The following is a 27,651-nucleotide window of genomic DNA, read 5'->3' on the forward strand; positions in this document are numbered from 1 at the left end:
TGTAGATAGACTAAAAGCGCATGGTAGGTTAATTATCAGATCCTTCAGATTTAAAGGAAATGCACCAAAATGACAATCTCTAAGTTTCAGTGAAAAAAAAAAAAAAAACAAGCGATTGGAATTTATTGTGGCAAACATTAACTGGACTTGAGAAATTTTTGTGTGATATTTTTCGTTAATAATTCAAAGTATGAATAAAATACAGATTGTGTAAGGACTAAATGTAGTGGACTATATTATGACAAATGTGTTTTTATACAGAGTGATATAAATGAAGGCATTACTAATAGGGTTTATGTATATGTGTAAGTATTTCTTGTTTTATGATATAGGTTATTATACATGTGTCTGTGGTTTCAGTATCACAAAGCATGAAACATCGGTATCTGTCTAAATTTTAGAATTAGGACTAAATTATTCGGTGAAATTTAGTGTGACAGGCACTTACTAAAATTCAGTGTGGAAATGCGAGGGCTCTTTTTTTAAAAATTGTTGTTTATTGACACGGCAGATTCATTATAAGTTAGCATAAATAATAAAAGCATCTAATCAAGAAATGAGGGGAAAAAAAAAACCTCGGCACTGAGCTTTATAGTCGGTAGGTATTGTTATTATTGCATGACACCTCCATATAGTTGCAAGACTCGACACAGGAAGCCACTACATGCTACACAGTATTTTTATCTGTTAACTACATATTCCCTCCAGTGGTTTGCCTTATTTTTGTGAGGGGAAAAACTGAAATTTCTGGGAGGAAATGCTCAGCTTCATCCATACAAGACCTGCCTTTCAAGTCAATTGAAAAATCCCATAGATTCCTCACATCACAAGAATTGAGCTCAGGTCTTTTCCAATCTAAGGTGTGTTGTGCATATGTTTCCAGTACTCGTAATGAAGTCAAAATAGAAGCTTATATATGCTAGTGCATGTATCTTGATTTTTTTTGTGAGCTATCGTTGATAACTTAATGTATATAATTTTAAGCTGTAGACATGACACCGCCTATCTTCTGCACTTTTTTTTTGTATGACAGTTTCACTTAAAAAAGGTTGTAAAGCTATAACACATTAGGGAGTATGGATGAACAAAGGAATTCAAGTACTCCTGCTCTAGAAATCATGCATCATACTTTTCACAAGCTCCTTTAAGTGCCATTAGCAAGGTTAGTGACATCTCACCGAGTGATGAAAACCATTTTTCACCTAAAGACTTTAACAAATATCTATGCTAAATTAGTAGGCAAACATGCATCCTTTAGGTTGGAAAGTGAGGATTCTATTTCAACCAATCTAGCTGGCATTGATGAACTTTCACTAGTTTGAGGGCCACTCCCTCTAGATAGCAATGATGGCATAGGAGTAACAGCTTCTTTTCTTGTAGTTTGTTTCAACAACAGAAGCAAAAATAATTTCACATGTGAAAGATTGCAAAACTTGTAACTGCTTTGATATAGGTACGTAAGCTGACATACTTAGAAAATTAAAGACAGAAACTTAGATAAGGAGAGCAGTGAGGCCTTTCTACACTGAGTGAACCTAATCAGATCTGATGGCCTTTGGTTATCTTCTTTATGGGAAAATATTATTATATCATTTTCATGAAAATTCCTGATTATTATATATATATATATATATATATATATATATATATATTTTTTTTTTTTAATAATTGGGGAATTTACTGACCATCTGTTGTCCTATTGATGCTGTAGTGGCACACTTTTTAAAATTTATTATTTTATTGTAATTTTATTTTGTGTTTCATTGTTATTATACTGAGGATGCCTCTAATACTTAGGTAAAAATTTTAAAAATACTCAGCTAATAAATTTATTTCACATAAATTTAAGTTTCCATCTTTAATTTTCAAAACCTGTAACATAACAGTGCCTTGTGTGTGAAGTCATAAAGGGGGAAAAAAGGAACCTTTTCATTTATTTGTTGAACAGCTGAAGATCATTAGTCCCTGGGGAAAACTGTGAGGAAGACTATTTCTAAGAATAAAGATCAATGGAATGAAAGAGAAGGAGAAGTTGGCTCAAAAAAGTTTGAGACTGAACAATGTAGGGATGGTAACCAGCAGCTATTCATGTTTTTACTTACTTAGAGGAATGACACTAACCATTTGGATGCCCATGAACATACCTAGAGAAAAGGCAATATGCACAAACAGAAAATCCATGACAAAGTTGAATGAGTCTGTGAAAGGGTAGAGGTATTAACTAGCTTGTCCTCCTCTGGATAGCATAAACATTTCAGGAATGTTTTATGATACACCACTTCAAAAGTGAGAATAGTATCCTAAGGTGGGAACTGTTCTCACATTTGAGATTTTTGAAATGGAAAAGGATACTAAGTTTTTTGGTGGTTGAAGAAGCTATAAATGTGATATGCTTGTGCCAGAAGTGTAACTCAGCCCTTCACTTCCCTTCACCTGTTATCAAAAGTAAGAGAAAATGAAGTTAGGGCTTTCTTAAAAGAAATGAGAGTGCTTTTTTTGATATATCAAAATTAATAATAATATCATTGAATTTCTCTAGGTTCTCCTTGCCTTACTGGAAAATGCAGAGAGGTCACTGTTTAAGATATTGGTTATGGATCTTGGATTATTTGAGTACTACAAGGTGTATTACTAGGGAAATGCAAAGTGGTAAAACTGTCCACGTAACATATCGAATGACTAGAGAGGAAACTGCAGTACAGTTGTAAAGAGTTGAATGCAAACCATGTTAACCTGATACATAGGCCTCTATGCCAGATCTCACAATGCTTTGTAAATATTAAGAATGCCCACATAAGTTTCTCCATTGGTTGTGCCTAAAGATGAGTAATGTTGGTTAGAATTCTATGGAGAGTAGTGGTAGAGACCAAATGGGATTGCTAATTAATTGATGGCGTTCCAGGTAATGAAGAAATTGCCTGTTGATGTCAAACAACAGTTTTAATGATTGACATTTGTTTCTCTTTGGGATGGGCTGAATATAGACTTGCTTCCATGATGGATACTTATTTTGAGCACACATGGAATACCATCAGGACCAGAAGACGTTAATATTGAAGAAGCTATGAAGGATTCTTCTGATGTCTTTCTGACAGAAGATCAGAGATGGCATGTAGTGAGCTGTTTTTGGTATTGCAGGAAGTAATTAACTTATCATCTCTACAAGAGTTGAGGGAAATGACTGATATCAGAAGGTCATGTTTATCTTTGAGTGATTATAATGGATAATAAGTCAGTGCATAGGTTATACAGAGGAATGATGTGGCATTTGTGGAGTGAGTTCATCAGTCCATCTTTCAGGAAACTTGATCAAGGAATTATATAAGGTAGAGTTGCACTTGAACAGATTTGGTGTCCAGAATCGAAAAAGTGCTGTTGAATAGAGTGAGATTGGAGGTGGTGCAAAATCAGGAAAATTAGAGGTTTTTTTTGTTTTTGTGTGTGGGGGGGAGGATACATATTTTTTCTTAGTAACTTGATTCATTAATGAATTAATGTGATGACACGGTTGCATTCTTATTCCAACTTATCATCTTTCGTAATACAGGGTCAATCCTCTGGCAATCAGTGTGCAATGCAGATAGAAGGCAAAATGTCAAGAAATAAGCATAAATTCCTTGGTAACACTGACAAAAGAAATTGTGTAGGATGAACTTGCTTGCCTCATAATAAGTGTTCCAAATGACACTTCTGCTGCCAGCCATTTAGACATCTCACCATTGACAGCCTCATAAACTCAAAACTTGCTGGCTAAAGTCTGGTGGCAATGCTAACTTGCATTTTTAGCACATTTCTTCAGTTCATCAGCATTTCTCATTGGAGTAGAGTACAGTATATCATATCAGTGATTTCAAATTGTCCCCACAAATAAAAATCCATAGGATTTAAGGCAGGTGATCGAGAAAACCACATAATCAGTCCATCTTTCAGGAAACTTGAAGATACCCTTGAGGATCCACATTCTTCTCATGGCATGTGGAGAGCATGTAAAATTGGCTACCAGCAAATATTGTGAGTACATCTTCAATGAATGTTTTTAAAGAAACATATGATGAGTATTGGCATTGTTTGATCTGGATGATGCGCTCCTTTATGATTCTTTGAATCACTGAATAGCTTGCATAATCATAATGATAATTCCATTAATTTTTCAAAAATATTACATACTTACACTGTTCTTATATGTATAGCATTTCTGCTTATCAGAGGCTGAAAACTTGTAGTACACCAGTGCTGTGGATGGACTGGAGGTGAGATAGATATGAGAAATTACTGATATTCATTTTGATTGACTACATAAAGTAGAGACTGCATGATTGTGTTTTGTGACATACACTTGTTGGAAGATTTTCCACTTGGTTACACTATAAATTACAGGTTCCAAGGGAGTGGAAGGAGGGTAAAATTGTTCCACTGCATAAAGGCGATAAGGCTGTAGCTTCAAATTATAGACCGGTCTGTATATATGGAGTTGTGGTGAAGATCCTGGAGAGATTGGTGAGAAGTAGGTTATAGAAATGGGTTGATAACAGCAGTATTCTCTGTGGTTATCAGCATGGGTTTGTTAAGAGGAGATCATGTTTCACTAACTTATGTACTATAACAAGGTGACAAATACCTTGGACAAGGGAGATGCATATACAGTAGTGTACTTGGATTTTGCAAAGGCTTTTGATAGACTGCCATATGACAAGCTCTTAAATAAATTGAAGCAGATTGGATTGAATAACAGACTTCTGTGTTGGATCAGTGACTGGCTGTCGGATAAGTATCAGAAAGTTGTATATGGGAGTACAGTATCTCGAAAGAGAAAGGTCACCAGTGGTGTGCCACAGGGGACAGTTTTGGGGGCCATTGTTGTTCAATTTGTATGTTAATGATATTGGGTTGGGTTTAACTAGTGATATCCAGCTGTTTGCGGATGATGCAAAACTGGGAGAGCAATGCACAGTAAGGCTGGTGTTAATGCCTTATAAGAGGACTTGAATAGATTGCATGAATGGGCAGGTAAGTGGAACAGTCAGTTCAATGTTGCCAAGTGTAAGGTTTTGAGATTTGGTAAGCAATGATGGGATGCAAAGTATACACTTGGTGGGGAAACTTTAACAGAAGTGGAGGAGATGAGAGATCTAGGAGTGATGGTGGACAATGACCTGAAATTCAGGGGCCACATAGCACAAGTTGTGAAGACATCACATCGAATAATGGCAATGATGTGGAGAAACCTGACATGCAGAAATAGAGAGATTATGATTCCATTATAAGGCCTTGATCGGGTCTCATATGCATTATTGTGCACAGATTTGGTCACCGGGTTTTCATGGTGACTAGGATCTGTTGGAAAGGGTACAAAGAAGATTCACAAAGGTAGTCAGTAGTCTTTGGGATGTAGAGTACAAGGACAGATTGAGAGAATGCAAGTTGCGGTGCCTCGTGAATAGGAGGAAGGGGGGGGGGATATGATTGAAATATATAAGCTGGTCAGGGGTTGTTATCAGTTCGACATGGAAGAGATTTTTCATAGAATGGGAGAGGGGGAGTAGAACAAGAAGCCATTCTGGAAACTGTATAATAGGGTGTGAGCAAAGGAGTGAGAAGCAGGTTCTTTGCATGGAGGGTGGTTGGTGAGTGGAATGCATTACCTGAGTGTGTTGTGGATGTGAACACATTGAATCAGTTTAAGATGCGGTTGGATGAGCATTGTATTCAATAGTGAGTACCTCCCATGATGAGTCTCTGACTCCATGGAGGTCAAATGTTAATAATAAATTAAAGATACCAAGAAATTATATACATTGTTTAATCCTTTATCCAAGTGTAAGCAAACAAGTTTGCTCCTGAACTATTTTCAGGACTGGGGCAACTTGTATATAGAAGCTTATGACTTCACATTACTTGCCTTAGTATCTCATAATCCAAAACACACATAATTATGGGTATGTATAATGCTATGCATTATGGGAAAATGACTTCTGCATTACATCAATTTGGTATCACCTCTGGGTCTGGCTCCCACTGGTTAGACCTCAATCAAGATCGAAATCGGTCTAAATAGTGACCCTTCCCATAATGCATAGCATTATACATACCCGTAAGGATATGTGCTTTGCATAATGGGATACTAAGTGATGTGAAGTCATAAGCTTCTATATACAAGTTGCACCAGTCCTGAAAATAGTTCAGTCGCAAAATTGTATACTTACACTTGGATGAAGGATTAAACTGTGTATATAATTTTTTGGCATCTTTGATTTATTGTGACATACTATATACCATTCCCAGCTTGTGTTTTAAATTTAATGTGCGAATTAGGAGCATGCCTAGTAAAGACTTACCTGAAGTGAAATGCATAGTATAGTAGCTTGTAGATTATTATTAAGAACCTTTTGTGAAGCAGTTGGCCAAGTGGTTAGCATGTCTGCTCTCCAGCCAAGAGGCCGTGGGTTCGAATCCTGCCATGGGCATAGATGTTTATGATTGTCTTACAAACTTTGTGTGGAAAGGGAATCTGCGACCCTACCACTTATTCTAGCAGAAGACATCATTGCTAAAACCATGTGAGGTATGGCAGTGACCATACGGCATCTACTGACGTCAAATGTGGAAAAAAAAAAAAAAAAAAAGTGAAGCTGTGAGGCTTATTGTGAGAAGTTTGCTTTAATCATTATACCACTCTTGCAAAAAAAAAGTGACTTGCTCACTCTCTTACTCATCATCCCCTTGCACAACTTCCAGGGATGACCAGTTATCATGATTTCTCTGTATTACCATTTCAGAAATTTCCACTATGTCTATCTGGTAAATACTTCTCAAGAACTTAAATGCCATGATTATTGTTCGTTTCAGTGTTTCACAGTTCTGACAGTTTATTTTTATTTAATTTTTTTTTTTTTTCGTACACTTTACAAATTTTTATCTTTTTCAAATTCTGGTGAGCAGATCTTTAGCACTCCAAATTTGGTCTGATCGAGGCATTATAAAATGGGACCACCACCACACTCTTACCATATTTTGGAAAACATGTTTTTTTTCTTTATGCTACTTCACTTTTACTTTTTCAAGGTGCTGTCTCACACCATTATTATTACTGTGACTGGTCACTGTCCTTCCATTAGTTCTATGGAATTAGAACTATGGGAATTTCCATAGTTCCACTACTATAAATTTTCATTCTGTCAGTGGAATATACTTTTATTCCCAATCTAACAGATAAGCTTAGGTGTGGATGGTTATTCATGACTTATTTTTAATGGTATTAATAACACCAAACAATTTTATCAAAAGATGTTTTATTAACTGCTTATATTTTGCTGAATTTCAAATCAGCATCATCAGAGCACAACACAGCTAGTACACGTGACAGTGAGTAAGTTCACTTACTCACTGCTGCGTCATGTTGATAAAATTGTTTGGTATTGTTAATACTATTAAAAATAAGTCATGAACTTTTATTCCTGTTGATTCACTCACCTTTCCCCTTATACAAATTCTCCTAAAGAGACCTAATTATCAGCACCATTACTAATAACCTTTCTCAGCTTCGCATAATCTCAAACATCAAAGAGTTATTATTTTTCAGTTTCATTTTTAAATAGAATCACATTCAGTAATGTGTTGATAAGATAAAAAAATATTATTTTATAATTTTAATTTTTCTTAATTTTATCACCACCTTAATATGTAAAAATAGAGGATATTATAAATCCATCTATATTTGGCTTCTTGTGTCTTAAAATAAGCTCTGCCTAGAAGCCAGTATTCTAATAGCTGACTTGACAACTCAGATATGCACTATGTATTTTCTTAATATAATGTCCTGTTTACACCATTATCATAACTATAGCATTCTCTGAACAGCTTTTCTCTTGGCATCTTTTATCATGTGCCTTTTCCAGATTTGCAATAATAGCATACATATGTGTAGTACTTGTAATCTGCTCATTTTTAAAGTGAATTATCATCTGAAAATATAAAATGATAAATTTCATTGGAAATTTATCATCCTATGTTTCATTGGAAACACTTGTTTGTGAAATGCTTTATATTTTCAGAGCACAATTAGATATATCCATTAATAGCATTTCTTTAAAATTTATTCATTATTACAATATGAAATGTAGTAATTGTTAATACTTGGAAAAGTTGGGCTTTTTTTTATTTATTATTTTTTTTTTTACAGTTGATTTCTTCCTTGTCGGTGATTAACCCTCTTTAATAATTGAAAGGCTCTTACTGAATATGGATTCAGTTACTAAGGGGAAAACTTCACTTTACATTTAATGTTTTTAATCTCAAATTGTTAACAAATGATTAATTTAGCAATATGTAATTTTCATGCCTTCCAGAAAACATTCGTGGAAAATGCACTTATTTCCATTGTAGCCTATTTTACATACCGCATATCATGAGAAGAATGCTGATTTCACATGCTTACTAACCACACCCTTAGTTAAGATGGATAACTGTGAGTTGTTCCCGCCCCCCTCTCTCTCTCCCAAACACACACCTGTTATAAGATGCATATAAGATTCCCCTTACCAGTTCATATATTTCTATTGTATCTCTTCTCTTTTCTCTCTCCCCTCCTCCCTCTTGAGTTTATTACTAAAAAAATCTGAAGATCACATTATTTCATGTCTGAAAAAATGCTGATGTCACATGCTTCCAAACATACCTAGATAGTTATCCATCTAAACATACTCCGATTTTAGAGGAATAACTGAGTTCTGTCTATGTCATACGATCTCCTTATCAACTTATTTGTTTCTGTCATATCTCCTATCTTCAGTCTGTTGCTCAAACTTTGACAATCACATTCCATCAGTCTGTCCTCCTATGCATAATTCTATAAACCAAATATCATCTTGGTTACCACCTGCTGAATATTTTCAATCATCTTCTCAACTCCTCTGAATCCAGGTGACCACACCTGTCCATAGTAGTCAATGTAATATTGTCAAAGCCTTGTGCAAGAAGAATAACTTCCTAATTGGTGTTCTCTTTAATTGCAGTTATCTAATGTGATGATTTAACTACCTTAACAATATGGCCTCTCTCACTCAGATCTCTAGCTTCCTTGACTATTAGTAGCAAATTAGCATTACTGTAATATTCTATCTGCAGTGTTTGTTCACATCAATTTACAAGAATTCTGTCAGAAATGTCTCTTATCAGGAAAGAATTGTATATTCTATCCAGGCTACCAATACCAGCATCATTAATATACAAGTTAAACAGTAGTACCCCAAGTACAGAACCCTATGTTATTCAACTGGTCACTCACCTTTTCTTAGACTCAGCATTTCCATAAGTTACTCTTTGATATTTCAGTCAGTCACTCTCCTATTCATTTCATAAGAATATTTTGCATACCTCTACCCATCCCTTTTGATAACTTATAAAACTCCACATGGGAGTTTTATAATAACCTTCCATGTAGAGGTTGTTATAAAATGATGCAGATCCTGTTTAGCCTCTCCAACACTTTAATGATTCCACCGGTGATATTGATTGGTCTATAATTGGTTACTTCTATTCCCTAACTCCAAACCTTGTATAGAGGAATCTTTCCATCCTTCCACTCATTATGAATTTTATGTGCATTGAGATTCAGTTGAATAACCATATTAGCATACTGCTAATTCTTTTGCACATTTCTCCACCACCCTTGCAGGTGCTATTCAGTTACACTATTCTGTTCTGTTCAAATCAAGCTCTTACTATAGCTTTAATACCTTCGGTTTATCCATCTCTATTCATTCTTCTAGATTCACCTTAAACCTGATTTTAATGAGTCTGCTTGGGATCTTTCTAATGTGAAACAACTCGGCTTAAGGAGTAAGAATACTGGATATAAAAGCATCTGAAACAATTCAAAAGCATTTGATTGGGTTTGGCACAGGGAGCCTACTCACCAAACTGCCATCCTATGGTCTGCCTTCCTCACTGAGATATCCAAACACAATCAGATTTCTCTTCTTGGACTAACTTGCACTTTTGATCTTTCTTTGGCACAACCATATACTCTGCAACTGGATCACCAACTTTCTCATTGGTCACTCACTACATATCATGGTGGATGGCTTACTCTCCTCAGATTTCCCCACCTAGCAGGAGTACTCCAGGGTTCTGTTCTTTCACCCACTCTCTTTCTCTTGTATATAAATGACTTACTTTCACAGACTGCCAATCCTATCAGTACACTCCATTCCTCCTTTTCATTCGACAAACCTGTTAATGCTCAAGTATTAGTCCTCAAGATCTACCAGGAACCTGAACTTGGATCTCCTAGCGATATCTCAGTGGGACAAGGACAACCTTGTAAACTTCAATGCCACCAAAACTGTCTGTCTGATCTCTCACAAGAAAGAGCTCTCATCCCCCCCCCCCTTACCTTCAGTAATACTGAGATATCCAAACACAATCAGATTTCTCTTCTTGGACTAACTTTCACCTTTGATCTTTCCTTGGCACAACTATATTTCAACTATAGCTTCTGCATCCACCAAAAAACTTGGTATACTTTTTTGTACAAGACACTACTTCGCACCTTCACAGCTCCCAGCCATGGAATATTGCACCTATATTTAGGGGACACACCAAAATCCTCTCTCTCTCTAAGATTGCTCGATTCTATTTGACTAATTAATGATTCCTCTCTCACAAACCCACTTCAATCCCTCTCTTACAGATGTTCAATTTTTGCCTTGTGCCTCTTCTACATATACTTTTATGGACAGTACTCTGCTGAATTGGTCACTATTATTCCTCTACTCTCCTCCAAAATCATTAAAACAAGAGCCACTACTAGCCAACACCCTTTTCAAGTCCATCTTGAAACTCACTAAACCAATTTCACTGCTCCTCTTTTATGCCATCTACTTCTGTCCTTTGGAACTTTTGTCCTTCTCTCCTCCACTCTGCCTTCACCAAAGATTACAATCCTGAGCTGTTCAAACAAAATGTGAACAGACTTCTCCTTTCTTCTATTTCTCTTGCCTACTCATGGCAGTAGGGTGCTATAGGTCTTGTGACCTTTCGCGTGTGGATCAGATAAAAACAAAACAAAACGTAACAACTTAGCAATTTTTTAAGCACCTGACAGTTTCCTACCTTCTGATTTCCCAAAGGTTATTTTTCCATGATCATTCTTTCTTTTACTTGCCACATAAGGGAAAAAAATTATCTTACATTTTCCTTAGCCTATAAGGCTAATTGTATTTCTTATTTTGCCTTTCTCACCATGGTTGTCACTCTCCTAGACTAATATTTTTTGTATACTCCTGGTCATCACCTAAAAAAAAAAAAAACATTTGATACCCATAGACACCATATGGTCACTCCCATACCTCACATGGTTTTGGGAGTGAAGTCTTCTGCTAGAATAAGTGGTAGGGTCACAAATTCCCTTTCCACACAAAGTAGGACGATCACAAACATCCATGCCCATGGCTGGATTTGAACCTGCAGTCTCTTGACTGGAGAGCAGACACCCTAACCACTTGGCCAACCAGGTCGGCTGGTCATCACCTTTCATCCAATATTGGATCCACAACATTTTCTTTGTATGCTGTTTAAAAGTTGCATTCATTCATTAACACCCATGTGATTTATTTTCCTGTCTCTAGGAAAATTCAGCTATAGTTTCTTTCAGAATTCTATGACCACTTCTCGTGTACTACTGATTCCTTGACCATTTAGCTTTTGATGCCATGGCCATTTCTATATGTTATCTTCTCAGTCTATCCTACTCATTACCTTATAGTTACGCATGTATCCCTTTTTATTCAAAACACTTTCATAATCACCTTCTTCCACCAGTGGACAAAATAAGTACCTCATTTATATGCAAATTCTCAGATGCTTTTACTGTATCCAGTATATTTGCTCCACATGCCCCTTCCATCACTTGTCACTTAAGGTAGTTATCCCTAAGTAACTATATTTTCTCTTAATCCTGTCTTGCATGTTTATTTTCATTTCATTCTATGTACACATAGTTGAAATTACCCATAATAATAATAATTATTATTAAGAGAGAGACCTCCAGGGAGTCAGGAACTAATAGAAGGAGGCAATATTTTCACCAGCTACCATACCTGTTCTTGAATTCATTCACGCTACTTGCACACACAACATCCAATGGCACTCCATTCCAATTGTGCACCACTTTATGAGAGAAATATCTAGCCCTCGCTCACTTCTTGATAGCATTCATTCCCAACTTCGAAGGATGTCTTCACATCCTTTTTCCCCACCCACCATAAATTGAAAAATTCCATCAACTAAAATCCTCTATGACCCTTTCAGAAGTTTGTAAGTCTCAATCATATCACTCCTTTTTGCTAGTGTCTGCAGCCTACAAATTCTCAATCTGTCTTCATAATCAGTATTCCACAATCCTGATATCATTTTTGATGCACTCTTTGCACACTCTCTCTCTCCTCCTCCTCCTCCTCCTCCCTCCACTGTATCAGAATCGCCATGGAAACCAGGGCCTGCATACAATAGTCCAAGTAAAGTCTTATCAAGGCCTTGTAAAGAGGCAAAATGACTTCCTATCTCTGCATGTCAAGGTTCATTTCAAGATTGCAATTATTCTCCGAGTTGTATTTACAATTTTTGCTACATGACCCTTGAACTTCAATTTCATGTGTACTAAAATTCCAAGATCCCCAGCCTGATCAGTTTCTTCTAGCATAATCCCACCAATATAATATGACATTGGATATCTAATCACACCAGAATGCATGGCCTTACATTTATTAGCATTGAACTGACAACCATTTTCACATACCCGCAATTTCAGCCTATTCAAATCATTCTGCAAGTACTGCATATCAGCAGCATTTCTGATTACTGTACCTTTCTTTGCATCATTAACAAATAGCTGTATGTCACATACCAAATCCTTCCCAATGTCATTAATATACAGATTGAATAACAGTGGACCAAGAACTGATCCTTGAGGCACACCACTGGTTACCTTGAATCTTGCAGATTCACATCCTCCGTATAAGAAATTTTGATATCTGTCAGTCAGCCATACTCTTATGCATACCAATAGTTTATAATCCAATCCTATATTCTCCAATTTATGTAACAGTCTTCCATGCTACATTCTGTCAAAAGCCTTAGCAAAATCCAAAAGTAACATGGTGTATCCATTCCCCTTGTCTCACTCAATGGTAACATTATTTTAAAATATGAACAAGTTGCTAAAACATGACCTTTCCTTAGTAAATCCATGCTGGACCAAGAACTGATTACTATGTAAAATATGGGGATTCTCTATCAACCCATTTCTCAATGCGAGCCCTAACCAACTTTTCCAAAAAAAAAACTCCACTCCTGAGATACTGATTAGTCGATAGTTGGATTCATTGGTCTTTCACCACCCTTGTGCAATGGGATTACCATACATTCTTTCCACTCTTGTGGAATCTTACCTGGTGATTAATTTGAGTCTCAGAACAGGGAAGATTCTACAAGAGTGGAAAGAATGTATGGAAATCCCATTGCATCCATGCTGATATCACATCAGTTCCTATTGCAGAATTCTTATTCAGTTTGTGCAACAGCTTTAGTTGTTCCTTCTCATACACGAGTTTCCTCATACAGTAAAGAAGTAGCTGTCAGTTCAGTGTTGCACATACCAGGTTGATAGCTTTAGCAAAATGGCTACTCATTAGTTGAATAATCACTTCTGCATCAGTCACCTGCATACTATCTGCATTCAGTAGAATTATTCTTTCAAATCATTCTTTCTTTAACTTGCAGATCCAGTTTATTTTCATACTCCAACTTAGCTTTCCATACAACATTTGTGACTCTTTGGCCTACTGCTTATAATTTTCATAACTAACATCATGCACACAGTATTCCTTCCACATCATCTTTTTCTTATGAATCCCCTGCTTAATTAGATTACACATCCATTTCACTCCTACTCTATTTATTCTTCAAACTCTAGGGATGCATTCTGATATTGTATCATTTAAGTATTTCTTAAACACTTCCCATGCACTGGAGATATCCTTCCCATTCAATAACTGATACTATGGTGCAGAATCCAGCATATACTCCCTCAGGTGGTCATCATAATTTCCTGCTTTGTAGTTCAGCATGTAACTTTTTCTGCATGGAACATTCATAGACTTAGCCATTTCCCAAGTGAGTACCACATGATTAATGTCATCAACAGAGGCAGAATAGTTACATCTTTAACAAAAACTCCCTCTGACTGTAATCAGACCTAAAACTCTTTGATCGTAAGTTCCCTCTGTCACATGCTGTTTCAGGAAGTTTTCTTGCAACAGTTCATTATTATGCGATTACACAGCTACCCAATCAATGTTCAGATAATTAAAGTCCGCCATTATGATTACTCTTTTTGCACCCATCATATTTATTTGGTGATGCATTTCTTTGTCACTAGTAAACGATCCACCAGATCTGTACCAACACCCCACTATGTATTTATTCCTGTTTCCACCTCCCACCAGATGGCTTCAAATTCACTGCCACATGAAAAACTGTTACTAGTATTGTTGCATTTATAGGTCTCAACTCTGACTATATTAAAGTCATCTAATATTATTAGCAGCATGTCCTCTCCTCTGCTATCCCGTTTATCCTTCCTAAAAATACTGTACCCTTTGCACTTGATACCAGTTTGTATGTCTTCTTCTGATAGCCAGGTCTTGCTAATGCCTACAATATAAATTCCCAATACTAACCAAGGCAATAAACTCTAGTTCTTTGTTTCTGATACTGCTTGCATTCATGTATAGACATACTAAGTTTCATGCATGCTCCTTTGTATACTCTTGTCTGTGGTCTGCATGACACAGTTTGACAACTTGCAGATGTCTGTTCTTATCCAGTTCCTTACTTATACAGACATCTTTACATGCACTTGATAGGCTCAAACCAGACGAACAGAATCGTTCTCTCTTCATACTCATTTCCATAATAATAATAACCATTCCCATCATTAACACAGTCACCTAACATTGTCGCTCTTACACACAGATTCTCACAATTCCTCCCATCGAATTCAGTTTCCCAGACTCTCTTTGTTAGGTCTCATATTAATTAATAATTTTTCAAGACTTCTGATGCCAAATGCATTCAAGTGTAGGCCATCCCTCTTATTTTTCCACAAACACATTCCACACATCCAAAAACTTGCATCCATTCCTTTTACACAGCCTACACATGGAATCATTTCTCATCACAGCCCTTCTATGATTCTCCTTCCAGCAACCTATAATAACTTTACTTGTATTCACAAAGTTTGTTTGGTTATGCAGTTCGGTCCACCTCAGAAGAGCTTGTTTCTAGTTGCAGCCAACTATATATTTTGTTCTGTTAATTCAAACCCATTACCTGTACTACTCATACTACAATTACATCATCTCTACTGGGGTTACCTCTGCAATCATTCCCACCCTTTTTTTTTAACCTGTCTGTTCTCCCTATATGCATGGTACATTACATAAAGATATCCTCTTCTGTTATCCATATCTCACTAATAGTAAAAAGTTAATTGCTATTACAGATGTGACCCATTTAATTTCTAAAGCTAAAAAATCATCTCCTTTATTCTTGATGTTTCTGGTATTGGTGAACATGCATGATAACTTGCTACCAGGTCATTGCATATTCAAGTAACTCTTTACAACCTGACTGATTCATATAAGCGGCCTATTTCCTGTTGGTCCCGAAGAATTAACCAAAGAGGAAGAAGATGAATTTGGTTGATTTATCATATTCACGTTGTTTTTGCTGTTACTGCAGTAATTGTTTTTCTTTTCTGACAAAACTAGTCCCAGTATTTTCAAGGTCATCCCATGTATATTTTCTTTTCTCTCTCTCTGTCATAACAAACTCAGTCTCTCACCTTAGTGTATGTGCCCATGCTCTCATGCAGATACTTTGTCATACCTAGTTTCCCTCTGACTACCTCTGCTGAACAACAATTTCTCCAATCTTGTAACACAAAATCCATTTAAGTGTAAAATCCTTTCTACCATCAGAATCACTCCCACATCAGCATACTGCACCCACTTTCTTTTTCATAGTCTGTATATTGAATCATTGCCAGTCACATGTTTCTCTGTGTCAGCTCACTCATGTGATCATAATCTTGATTCTTTTGCTCTTTTTCACATCATTCAATTGGGGAAAAGTGCAGAAGCATATATAAGTATATATATGGCAGTATATAGAAGTATACTGCCATATACTTCTATACTCAAAAATGCAACTTATTAAAACTCCAGCCATACTCATTCATTCAAGCTAAAAGTTAATAAATCTTTCACAATACAAAAAAAAATTTACTTTTCACATTCTTTGTACAGTTTCCAGGGATGACCTAGATCATCTGGCATTTAATAAAAATGTCAGATAATGTTTTTTCTCTCTTAAAATTTGACAATCATGGATATTTTATTTTTGGATATTTTTGTACATAATGCAAATTTCATTTTGATTTCAGGTTTCCAGGGGGAGTTTATTTCTAGTCAATTTACAGATTCTCCAGAATGTATTACTTGGACATCTATCGAGAAAGATATAAGACCCAAAAATGATTATGTGTCTTGTTTCAAAAATGACTTTTGTACAGGAGTCAACTGTTCAGGAAAACTAGGAGTAAGTGTGAAAAGTATATTTATTTTCTGGTATGATTTGGATTTTATTAGGTGGTATTTTAGATTTTTTTTTTTTTGTTTTGTTTTTATGGAGATGTAGAACATGAAGGGTTGTGATCAACCTGTAGAATATATTAGTGCCACAGGTGGTGGAAATCTGGTAAGGAAGAAGAAAACCTAGCATTTGATTTGAATATTTGTAGATTATACTTTTTATCATCATCGACTTCCTGTATAATGTATTATATATTTATACTGTAGTAGTGAATACATGACAAGTTTGCATTATTACTAACATCCTATCAACAATTCCAATTTATTTATTTATTATTATTATTATTATTATTATTTTATCCCATACACAAGAAGTAGAAGAACCTGTTGCACATCAGTGCTCTGTGTAGGGTGCAGGTGAGGATTGAGAAAGAAGAAATCTGTTAACAACTCTTCAAAAGAAATGTTAACAACTCTTCAAAAGAAATGTACTTGTTGGGAAAAGCTATGAGATAGGCAGTTTCAGACGGTAGATGAAATAAATGATCAGGAGGAGAGTCAGGTTCATTGTGCTTGCATTTGTATTGAAAAGGAGTATTGGGCAGTTGCTGCTCTTGTTTTAGCTCTCTCTCTTCTACAGATACTTCTGCGGTCATTGCTCTGATGAACAGGCAATCATCAATCACCTTTTCAGTACAAATGAAATAGAGGCTGAGGTAAGTCTGTGAGAGAGGGATCATCCATGAGACATATTGCTCTCTAGATAGCATCGAGAATTTTTAGGGAGATTTTAGGTGCACCTCTCCAAACATGGGAACAGTATTCTAGAAGCCAAGGAATCTGTTGATATGATGTGTTTATACCAAGAGAGAGGCAAATGTCATACAATCTGTTATCTCCTCCTTAAAATCAATATATAAACTTGAACCTCTGACTTGTTATATTCCTGTGATTTTTCAAGTACAGTTGACCCTTGAAGAATGCAGGTTTGAACTGCGTGGTTCCACTTATATGTGGATTTTTTTGAATAAATATATTGGAAAATTTTTTGGAAATTTGCAACAGTGAAAAAACTCACAGACAAACCAGGTAGCCTAGAAATATCAAAAAAATTAAGAAAAAGTTACGTATGTTATGGATGTATAAAATATACACAAATCTATTATAAAAAGTCAAAATTTATCAAAACTAACACACACAAACACTTACAGACCATAAGTCTGTTAAATGGCATACATGGCACCATTTGCAGTTGAATGAAATGTAAAGATGCAGTATTAAATCAAAACTGCATAAAATTTACTGTTATACATAAAATTTTCTTAATTAGTTAAATTTAATTAATTAGCATAGAATTAAGATTTTATGACCATTCATTGATTTATGGGCTAGGTTACCATAAAGCAGTCATATTGCTGCTGAATCGTTATACCTGTAAATAAATATGAATAATTTCTTTTTCACATTATCTTTTCATTCTGATATTTAGTATTACTAATACGTATAACATGTACAGTATTTTGTATCATAAAAGACAATATTGATGTAGGTACTGACAGACAATTCATCTTGTAAACAGATGAAGCAAATTTATGGTATGGGCTAGGCTACCATAAAGCAGTCATATTGCTGCTGCTTCATTATCAATGCATGAATCGTTATACCTGTAAATAAATATGAATAATTTCTCTTTCACATTATCGTTTTCATTTTGATATTTAGTATTACTAATATGTATAATGTACAGTATTTTGTATCATATAAATACGAGTACAGTACTGTAATTATATTTTCTCTTCCATATGATTTTCTTAATAACATTTTCAAGGGTCAACTGTATTTGTCTCTGGTCTCTGCAATCCCTATTTGACCTAAATCCAGCTTATTTTATTCACCAGTTTTCCCTTCAACAAAAATTTTCTTAACATTTTCTCAAGTATGCTTGCATAAATCTTTCCTGGAACATTAAAGAAATTTCCTTAAACGTGTGGACAGACTTATGTGTTCGTCGAACATGTTGTTTATTATTTTAACGGTATAATAGAACACAGACACTAAGTAAATAATTGATTTATTAACTTGATGCTGATATTTCGCTGGTATTATAACCAGCATCTTCAGAGCACAAAAACACTGTTTGTCACAATACGCGAGACTAAAACAACATGGTGTACATTAACAAAATTGTAGCAGCAACACAAAGACTAGAGTCCTGATTTTGGCGCCCTCTATCTGAAAAAAAAAAAAAAAAATGCTATCATATATTGCTAGAGTCCTAGAAAAGTGCTAGTTTTTCCTTAATATGACTGTCTCCCAGATCTTCGGCAAGTTAATACAGCCATATTTGTTGAGATTTGGAGTGTGACACACTCCAAATCTCAACAAATACGGCTGTATTAACTTGCCGAAGATCTGGGAGACAGTCATATTAAGGAAAAACTAGCACTTTTCTAGGACTCTAGCAATATATGATAGCGTTTTTTTTTTTTTTTTTTTTTTTTTTTTTTTTTTTTTTTTTTTCAGATAGAGGGAGCCAAAATCAGGACTCTAGTCTTTGTGTTGCTGCTACAATTTTGTTAATGTACACCATGTTGTTTTAGTCTCGCGTATTGTGACAAACAGTGTTTTTGTGCTCTGAAGATGCTGGTTATAATACCAGCGAAATATCAGCATCAAGTTAATAAATCAATTATTTACTTAGTGTCTGTGTTCTATTATACCGTTAAAATAATAAACAACATAAAGAAATTTCCGTATAATTTTTACTTTTTTTTTTTTTTTTCCTGCTTATTATAAATTGATTAAGTGAAAAAGCACTGTTGTAGTCATCTGGAAGGTCTTGAAACCTTTATAACCTTCAGTTCAGGCCAATGAAACTCTTAATCAAAAGCACTTTTTATTAGTGAACTTGATGAAAAATAACATGTATTTGAAACTGAACAGCCTTTATAGGCAGGAGTCATAAAAAAAAATTCCCATTTTGTATTATTTTTTTTATGAAAACTATAATCCTCATCCACAAAATGTTGTAAACCAATAGCATGTTAGTATGAGTTAGCTAAGGTTTTTTAAATTTTTATTATTTTATTTTTCATTTAATATTTTTTTTATAATTCGAAAACCCTTCTCCAGAGTTACTAGATGTAGCACTTTTTCAAACCACATCAGGCTTCCAATAAGTAGGATGTGGTCTCACATCAGGCATTGAAATTCACAAACATTTGTGACCACAGCAAGATTTGAACCTGCACCATATTAGTTGGAAAGCAAATAAACCACTTGGCCAACCAGGCCAGCACCTATGCCTTAAACCCATTTGCACTCTTTTCATTGATAACACATACTAACAATGAATTCTACTCACCTACCACTCTCTCCATAATTGTTCTTCTCTCCCTTGTTCACCATACCCTTATACAACTTGCAGGGGTAGCCTCTTGGTTTTACCTTCTCTCTCTCTCTCTACTATTTGTATTTTTTCTCAGCAGTAATCTGATTGTCTAATTTCTGATAACTCCACCTTAAAAGTCTTTGTTATGCTTCCTTCTCTGCTTATCTAATATGCTCTGCCATTTATTATTATTATTATTATTATTATTGTTCCGGGACACTCCAAGGAGTCGACAGACTCATCGAGGGAGGCCCTAACATCATGTCAAGAACAACTATTCAACATTCACACAGTATCTATCATACCTTGCCTTGAACTCATTCACGGTCGTAGCACCCACAACAGACTCTGGAAGCTTATTCCACTCAATTTACCACTCTCCAAGTAAAGAACCTAGCTCTAACACCCTTGTCAACCACGCTCTTGCCCAGCTTCCATGCATGGCCCCTAGTCCTCCCACCACCAGTCATATTTTCAAAAATATCTTCTGGATCAATCTTATAAAAACCCTTCAGTAATTTGAATGTCTCAGTCATATCACCTCTCCTTCGCCTATCGTCCAATTTCTGCAACCCACAAATCTTCAACCAATTCTCATAAGGTTCATTCCACAGACCTGCTATCATCTTGGTCACTCGTCTCTGGACCCTCTCCACTTCCTCCCCATCACGAAGAAACCCTGGTGCCCATAGCTGGGCACAGAAGTCCAGATGGGGTCTTATCAAGGCTCGATACAGAGGAACAACAACTTGCTCGTCTCTGCATGTTAAAGTATTTTTCAGAAGCCAAGTGATTTGGTGAGCTGTTTTAGTTACTTTTGCAATGTGCCCCCTAAACTTCAACTCCCTATCCACCAACACTCCCAAATCCCTGGCCTCATCAATCTCCTGGAGTATGATTCCACCAATGCGATATACTGCTGCTATTCTTTTCACCCCAAAGTGCATAACCTTACACTTTGCCACATTAAATTGACATCCATTTTTCCTAGCCCAGTCCTCCAAACTATCCAAATCATCCTGTAAAATTTTGACATCTTGTGCACTCACAATTGCTCTACCCAACTTTGCATCATCAGCAAACAAGTGAACACTTCCTCTCAGATCCTTTCCAATATCATTGATGAACAAATTGAAAAGCAGTGGTCCAAGAACAGAGCCCTGTGGCACTCCACTAGTCACAAGACGTCTTTTAGACTCCACTCCTGAATAAACCACTCTTTGATATCTCTCCTTCAACCACCCTCTTATCCATCTCACCAACCCTATATCTATACCCATCTGCTCCAGTTTACTGATTAGGGTTCCATGTGGTATCCTATCAAAGGCCTTGGCAAGGTCCAGTAGTATCACTGTAAACCCATTACCCCTATCCAGTTCAGCCATCACTGTGTTATAAAACGTGAGCAAGTTACTGAGGCATGATCTACCCTTCACAAAACCATGTTGTCCCCCATACAATATCCCATTTTCATCTATCCAATCCTGTATTCTTTTCTTGACTAATTTCTCTAAGACCTTGACAATGATTCCTGATATGCTAATCGGTCGGTAATTTACAACAGCAGTCTTGGAACCACCTTTATGCAGTGGAACTATTTTCCCCTCTTTCCACCCGCTCGGGACTAACCCAGACCGGAGACTCAAATTAAACAAAATGGTCAAGGGTACTGACAATTCTTTAGCTGCTTCTCGTACAACACGAGCTGGTATACCATCCAATCCCACAGATGTATTGACATTGAGGTTATGCAATAGACTACTCACCTCCACTTCATTAACCACAATTCCCATATAATCTACTGGTTTATTCATTTCTGCAATGTCACCACCTGGATGATATACTTTTGCAAAGTGCTCACTCAGTAACTCAACTATCTCAACTGATTCAGTTATCTCTCTACCATCGGCATTCTTTAAAATCAATCTGCCATGTACATTTTTCCTTTTACTTGCTACATATCTAAAAAACTGTTTAGGATTCTCTTTAGCCTGCATGGCAATGTTCTTTCGTAATCCTTTTTTGCTTTTCTTACCACACTCGTCACCCTTCTGGCCTGCGCTTTATACCGTTCATGTGCCGGCAGGCACATGAACGGTATAAAGCGGTTTATGTTTCCTGAATCTCATAAACCAACATTCTAGATTCCTAATATTGCTTTAGTTACTTGTCTCTGAGTGCTCTTCATAGTTATCACAACAGAAATTTAATAATTGCTTTTAGAAGTAGCTGATTTTGTAATTATATGAACACATTAGCATTCATCCAATTACTGGCAAATTCAAACCCGTTTTGTCATGCAAACTATCAGATTGTTAATATCATTATATACAATTACAATCTTTAAAAAAAACATATATCAGTAGGTTTTATTCTTTAACAATCCAAAAAAAAAAAACCGCAGAGAAATTTCAACTAGTTTTGACACAATGACCTTATAACACTTTTGTCATAATATGCATTTTTATTATTATTATTTTCACAACACAAGCTTGTCTTCCTTCTTCTTTTGGTCTTAGCTTTCATCATTTTCTGATTCACATTGTGGCAATTGTTTTCCTATGTAATGATAGAGGAAAGGAACTGAGACTTTAATTTTGTATTACATTAGAGGATTCAAATGTTTATTGCATGGTATTTGCTGCACACGACTGACAGTTATACCACTACATTCTTCAAACCATACAGTGAACTGCCATTGAAATTTCTTTCCAGTAAGAAAAGTCTTGATTATTGTGATCTGGACAACAAAAGATCTTTATCACAATGGTTGATAAAGAATGAGAAATGGTTAGCTATTTGAATTTTTTATGTATTTATTTCTTTATATCATTCCATACATGAAAAGTTGTAAAACTTATGGCAAATGAATGTCTGTTGACTCCATGGGGGGTTACTATAATAATAAATCCATGCCATGCGTGGTCAAAATATTAAGAGAAAAGTTTTCTTGAAGCTCTAGGCATAGTCTTTGGAGAAGATAGTGAGGGAATCTGCTTAAAAAAAAACAACAGAGGTTTGTGGAATGCAAGTAGCTTGTGGTGGGCTTTAAGCTGCTCATGTTCTTACATTCTTAGAAGAAAGTGGAGGTATGGTCATGGCCAGTTCAGGGGAACATTGTTCCTCTCTGTAGAAGAGGAATAAGTCAAAAACAGGTCCTAGAATAGAAAGAGGGATGTGTAAGAGGAGGTCATCAGTTAACTGGATAGTATGCCCTTTCTGGATAGCATAAAGTGTTCTTCCAGATGTTTTTGGTACACCGCCCCTATCTGACAGTATTCCAAGGTTGGACAGATTGGCATTAATGTAGATTAGCTGTTGTGTAAGCAATAGTTTTATAACTGGAATAGGATGGCATTTTTCACCTTCAAAGATTTTTGGAAGTGGAAGAGGTTGTGATGCATTTGTACCAAGAAAGGATAGAGGTGTAAGTTAGCACTAGTAGATGGGGGGGTGGGGAGATCTTTTATGGAGATCTTGGTATTATCAGAGTAAGAGGAAATCAAATGATAGATCTTTTGTGAGAAATAAAATAGATCTATGTTTTGGTAACATTGAAGTTCACAGGTTTATCCTCTCTCCACTGAAGAATATCAAGAAATCAGACTTTAATGCTTTAGTTATAAAAAAATTTTGAGATTTCATGTTATTCAAATGAAGAAGAGGAATGGAGTGTGCCTTCATCACCCAAACTATGGGTATGATTTGAGGTCAGTGGGAGAAGGCATTTGTCTATAGGTCAAAGAAAATAAGTAAAAGCATATCTTTCTTAGAAGACAAAGCCATCTATTGACACATAGTGGAATGACCAAAGAAAAAGCTGGTGATCCAATTGGCAAAGGATAGAAGGCAGATCATCAGATGGTAATTTGGTGAGCAGATGTCAAATTTCTGGGAAATGTCAAAAATGGCCACACAAGTTTCTTCAAGCCTTTTCATAGCTTATATCCAAAGATGGATGGTGATGGCTGTTGATCAAGAGTGCTAGAATACATATTGTTGGTTACTTATTATCTGTTGATCTTACAAGTGATAAAGAAGTTCGCTATTGATAATCTGCTCTGCAGTTTTTGAAAAACTGAAGTGACTACAGTGGATCAAGAGTATGATGGCTTTTTTGGAATAGGCTGAATGCAGGCTTCATTCAGGATGCTGAATGAAGGGAAATAGAACATAGAAATTCTGAAGTGCAGTTGTAGGGATACCATCAACACCAGAAGATTTCTTGATGTTCGAGTTATTTCAAGATTCTTTTGATTTCTGATGAAATACTAGAGGAGGTGTGGACTGTTCATGGTATTGTGAGCGATGATAAGGTATTATGGTTGTTTTGTGCAGCAATTGAGTGGGAAAAAATTATACTAGGAGGTCTAGTTTAAGCAGGAGAAATTTGAACATTTCTTTCTGATGTTTACAGAGTGTAAATGCAAAGATTAAAATTTTCACCCAATTAGGCAATCAGACCTAACTCCAAATTATTTACTTAGGCTTCCCATCAACCTGCCTCACTGAAAATTGAAATGCAGAAACTTCAGCACCTTCATTATTCTACAGAGTGCCTCTTTCTCCATTGGTTACTATCAAAAATATTTAGTAGCTGACATTACAGATCCTGCTTTGATAGTCTGATAATAAGAAGTTTGCAAAATATTATAGTAGGTTAAATGTGAACACCATATAAATAATATTATATTAATATCAACCACTAACTCTTAAAGACTAGAATTGAATATGGCGGTTACTAATATATTCCTTATTTAATCACTTTTAATGATACAGCTAGAGAACATTCACGTGATTTAATTAAGATTACTTCATCCACTTATTTTTCTTATCTTTGTGAGTCATTGAAATGAGCATTGATTGAAAACACATCTCCACTAACAGAAATTTCTTTCAGTGAGTAGTTAGTGGGAAAATTTGAAAAATTTTATCTTCTGAAAAGAGGAAAGGTTACATAAAATTTTTTAACAATTATGCTGGTGACTTCATACAGTTTTAAAATGAATTTTTCTATGTTCTAGATATATAGTTTCTCTGCTGGAATGCATGTAAATCCATGTGCTAGTCCAGTATCCGTTGAGTTATTCGCAAACATCCCACAACTTGGAATACATAACTGGAAACAGAGTTTTGTTCATGGAAATAAGTTTGATATTCCAGGTAAGTAAAATTGGTACATGTAAGTAAATTGCTGAATAAATGTGAAAAATTTCCAGTGCCTCATTGCAAACTACATCTACTGAAAAGAGATTTGATCAGGACCTTGAATTGTATTTTGCAGATATTGTAATTTATTTTATTAGAACATTTTTAATAAAATCAGAAATGTTTTCAAAATGCAGTTTATTGATTAATTAGGTAAAATAGATTAAAGTTGAAATTAGGTTGCTAGCCTGGGTTGGTTAAGTAGTTAGCATACTTGGCTTCTAACAAATAGGCTGTGGATTCCAATCCTACTGTGGGCATCGATATTTGTAAATGTCTTTAAGTTGTAGACGAATTTATTGCCCAGTGTGTGTGACCTTCACTCTGCTTATCGGAGGACTTCAGTCCTCCGATAAGCAGAGTGAAAAGGTTCCATGTTTGGTTTATCGAGGGAGTTTAGCCTCTAATCCAGAAACCTTGCTATATGTTAGCCCGTAGTACATAAAGACTATTAGTCTGTGTGCGTGCGCGTGTGTGCGCTATAGGCTAAGAGCCCTCAGCAGATAAGTATCACATGAAAAAAAAAAGTACAATTGATTTAGTTTCTTATTTTAAAAAATCAATTGCATATTCTAATAAATATTGATTATCATCTTTACCAACTACCTGTTCCCTCATTTGTGCTGAAAACAGTCATAGAGAAATAATTGGTCTTTAATACAGGATTTCACAGAAAAGTGTTATTTTAAATGAAAATATTTTTCAAACTAGATTGTTAACTGCTTAACCTAAGATGGATGTTCAAGACATTTTCTTTGCACACATGCCCATCCTGTTCTAAACAAAAAATGAAAAGAAAAGAAAAAAGCCCAGTGCTGTTGTTGACAAAATATGAGTGTCAGCAATTATGTGCAGTGAGAATTTTGGCTAAACTATCATTCATAATAACTATAGAACAACACGTATGCCACAGTAAATAACTGTTTTGTTATGTAAATATTTTGTCTTATGTATCATATGACATTGTCAGTACAACTAACGAACAACAATAAGAATTGAATTCAAAAAATCGGAATTCCTCTACATATATAGTCACGTGTTCGTGGATTAAAAACTACTGGGCTGAAATCATCATCATCATCATCAAATTCCTGACATGTACCCTCAAGGGGTGTACAGAATATGATAGTACTTCATGAAAAATTTACCTCATTACTAACTTCCTATCTACAGTTTTCCTCCAAATCGGTCTGTAACTTGTCAAGACTCCAACATCATTATCAGATCTTATATTTCTATCATCTAAAGCACTTTGTACCGTATCAATACACCTATATCTTGGTCTTCCTCTGGGTCATTTTCCTGCTAACTTGGCAGAGAACACTTGTTTTGTTAATCTTTCCTCGCCATTCTGTTCAAGTGACCATACCACCTGAGATTAGTTCTACTAACTCATTCCTGGATGCTGACAATGTCAAGTTCTTTCCTAATATCCTCATCTTTAATATGATATTGCCATTGATGCCATCTGTTCATGCCTCTAATCTTTCTCAGGACTCTCATATATGTGGTCTCTAGTCTTTGGTCAAGTGTTTTACTTCTGACCCAGCCCTCAGATCCATAAGTTAAAACTGGTTTGAACACTTGTATACAGCTAATTTAGTGTTCTGACTAATTTCTCTCTTATTCAATATGAATTTATTCAATTGACTTCCTACAATGATATATTTAATTTACCATCTTCATTAAAAATCGTGCCTAAGTAGCTGAAATGTTTTACTTGTTCCACAGGTTCCCCATTCAAAACACAGTTGACATTTTCAATGATTCTACCTATTTTCATTGTATCTATTACAACAGTTATTCAGTTTAGTCAGGGAATCTTGCAAACTTGTAGCGGAATTATTTAGAAGTATAACATTGTCCACATAAAGCAAAGAGCTGACATTAACATCTCTGATTCTGATATCATGTTTAATACCACTTTCCTTCATAATGTGATCCATATAGATAATGAATAACAGAGGGGATAGTGTACATCCTTGTCTCACACCAGATTTAACATTAAACCATCTTCCTGTACTTCTTTTAATTCTAACTGCTGACTTGCAACTCAAAGACTAAGTATTGCTTGATATAATGTTCCATTGACACCATATAACTGTAGTGTATTGAATAGCTTCTCTCTTGGCACCTTGTCATATGCCTTTTCCAGATTGACAAAACTTAAATACAGATCTTTGTTATATTCCCATGATTTCTGAACTAATTGTCATAAAGTGAAGATCTGATCCTGACAGCCTCTATTTGGCCTGAATCCAGTTTGTTCTTCACCAAGCTTTTCTTCCACAATTCTTCTCAACCGTTTCTCAAGTATACTTGCATAGATCTTGCCAGGAACACTCAGTAGGGAAATACCTCTGTAATTCTCACATTCAATTTTATTTCCCTTTTTATGTA

At 35.6% G+C, this 27,651-nt stretch overlaps 2 protein-coding genes across 2 annotated transcripts in view; one reads left to right on the forward strand and one right to left on the reverse strand.

Moving 5' to 3' along the window:
* LOC150093154 (uncharacterized) overlaps positions 1 to 27,651 on the reverse strand; it is a 349,981-nt gene that overhangs the window by 261,357 nt on the left and 60,973 nt on the right. The window lies entirely within an intron of this gene.
* LOC150093155 (uncharacterized) overlaps positions 112 to 27,651 on the forward strand; it is a 62,585-nt gene continuing 35,045 nt past the window's right edge. The window contains exons 1-3 of the mRNA XM_090414165.1: positions 112 to 305; positions 16,505 to 16,659; positions 25,068 to 25,206. Coding sequence (XP_090270291.1) covers positions 272 to 305; positions 16,505 to 16,659; positions 25,068 to 25,206 — 328 coding nt within the window. The 5' untranslated portion in view covers positions 112 to 271. The remainder of the gene's footprint in view (positions 306 to 16,504; positions 16,660 to 25,067; positions 25,207 to 27,651) is intronic.

This window comes from Typopeltis vanoorti, chromosome 24 (assembly GCF_054136105.1).
Source record: "Typopeltis vanoorti isolate ZY-2024b chromosome 24, IOZ_Tvanoo_1.0, whole genome shotgun sequence".
NCBI lineage: Eukaryota > Metazoa > Arthropoda > Arachnida > Uropygi > Thelyphonidae > Typopeltis > Typopeltis vanoorti.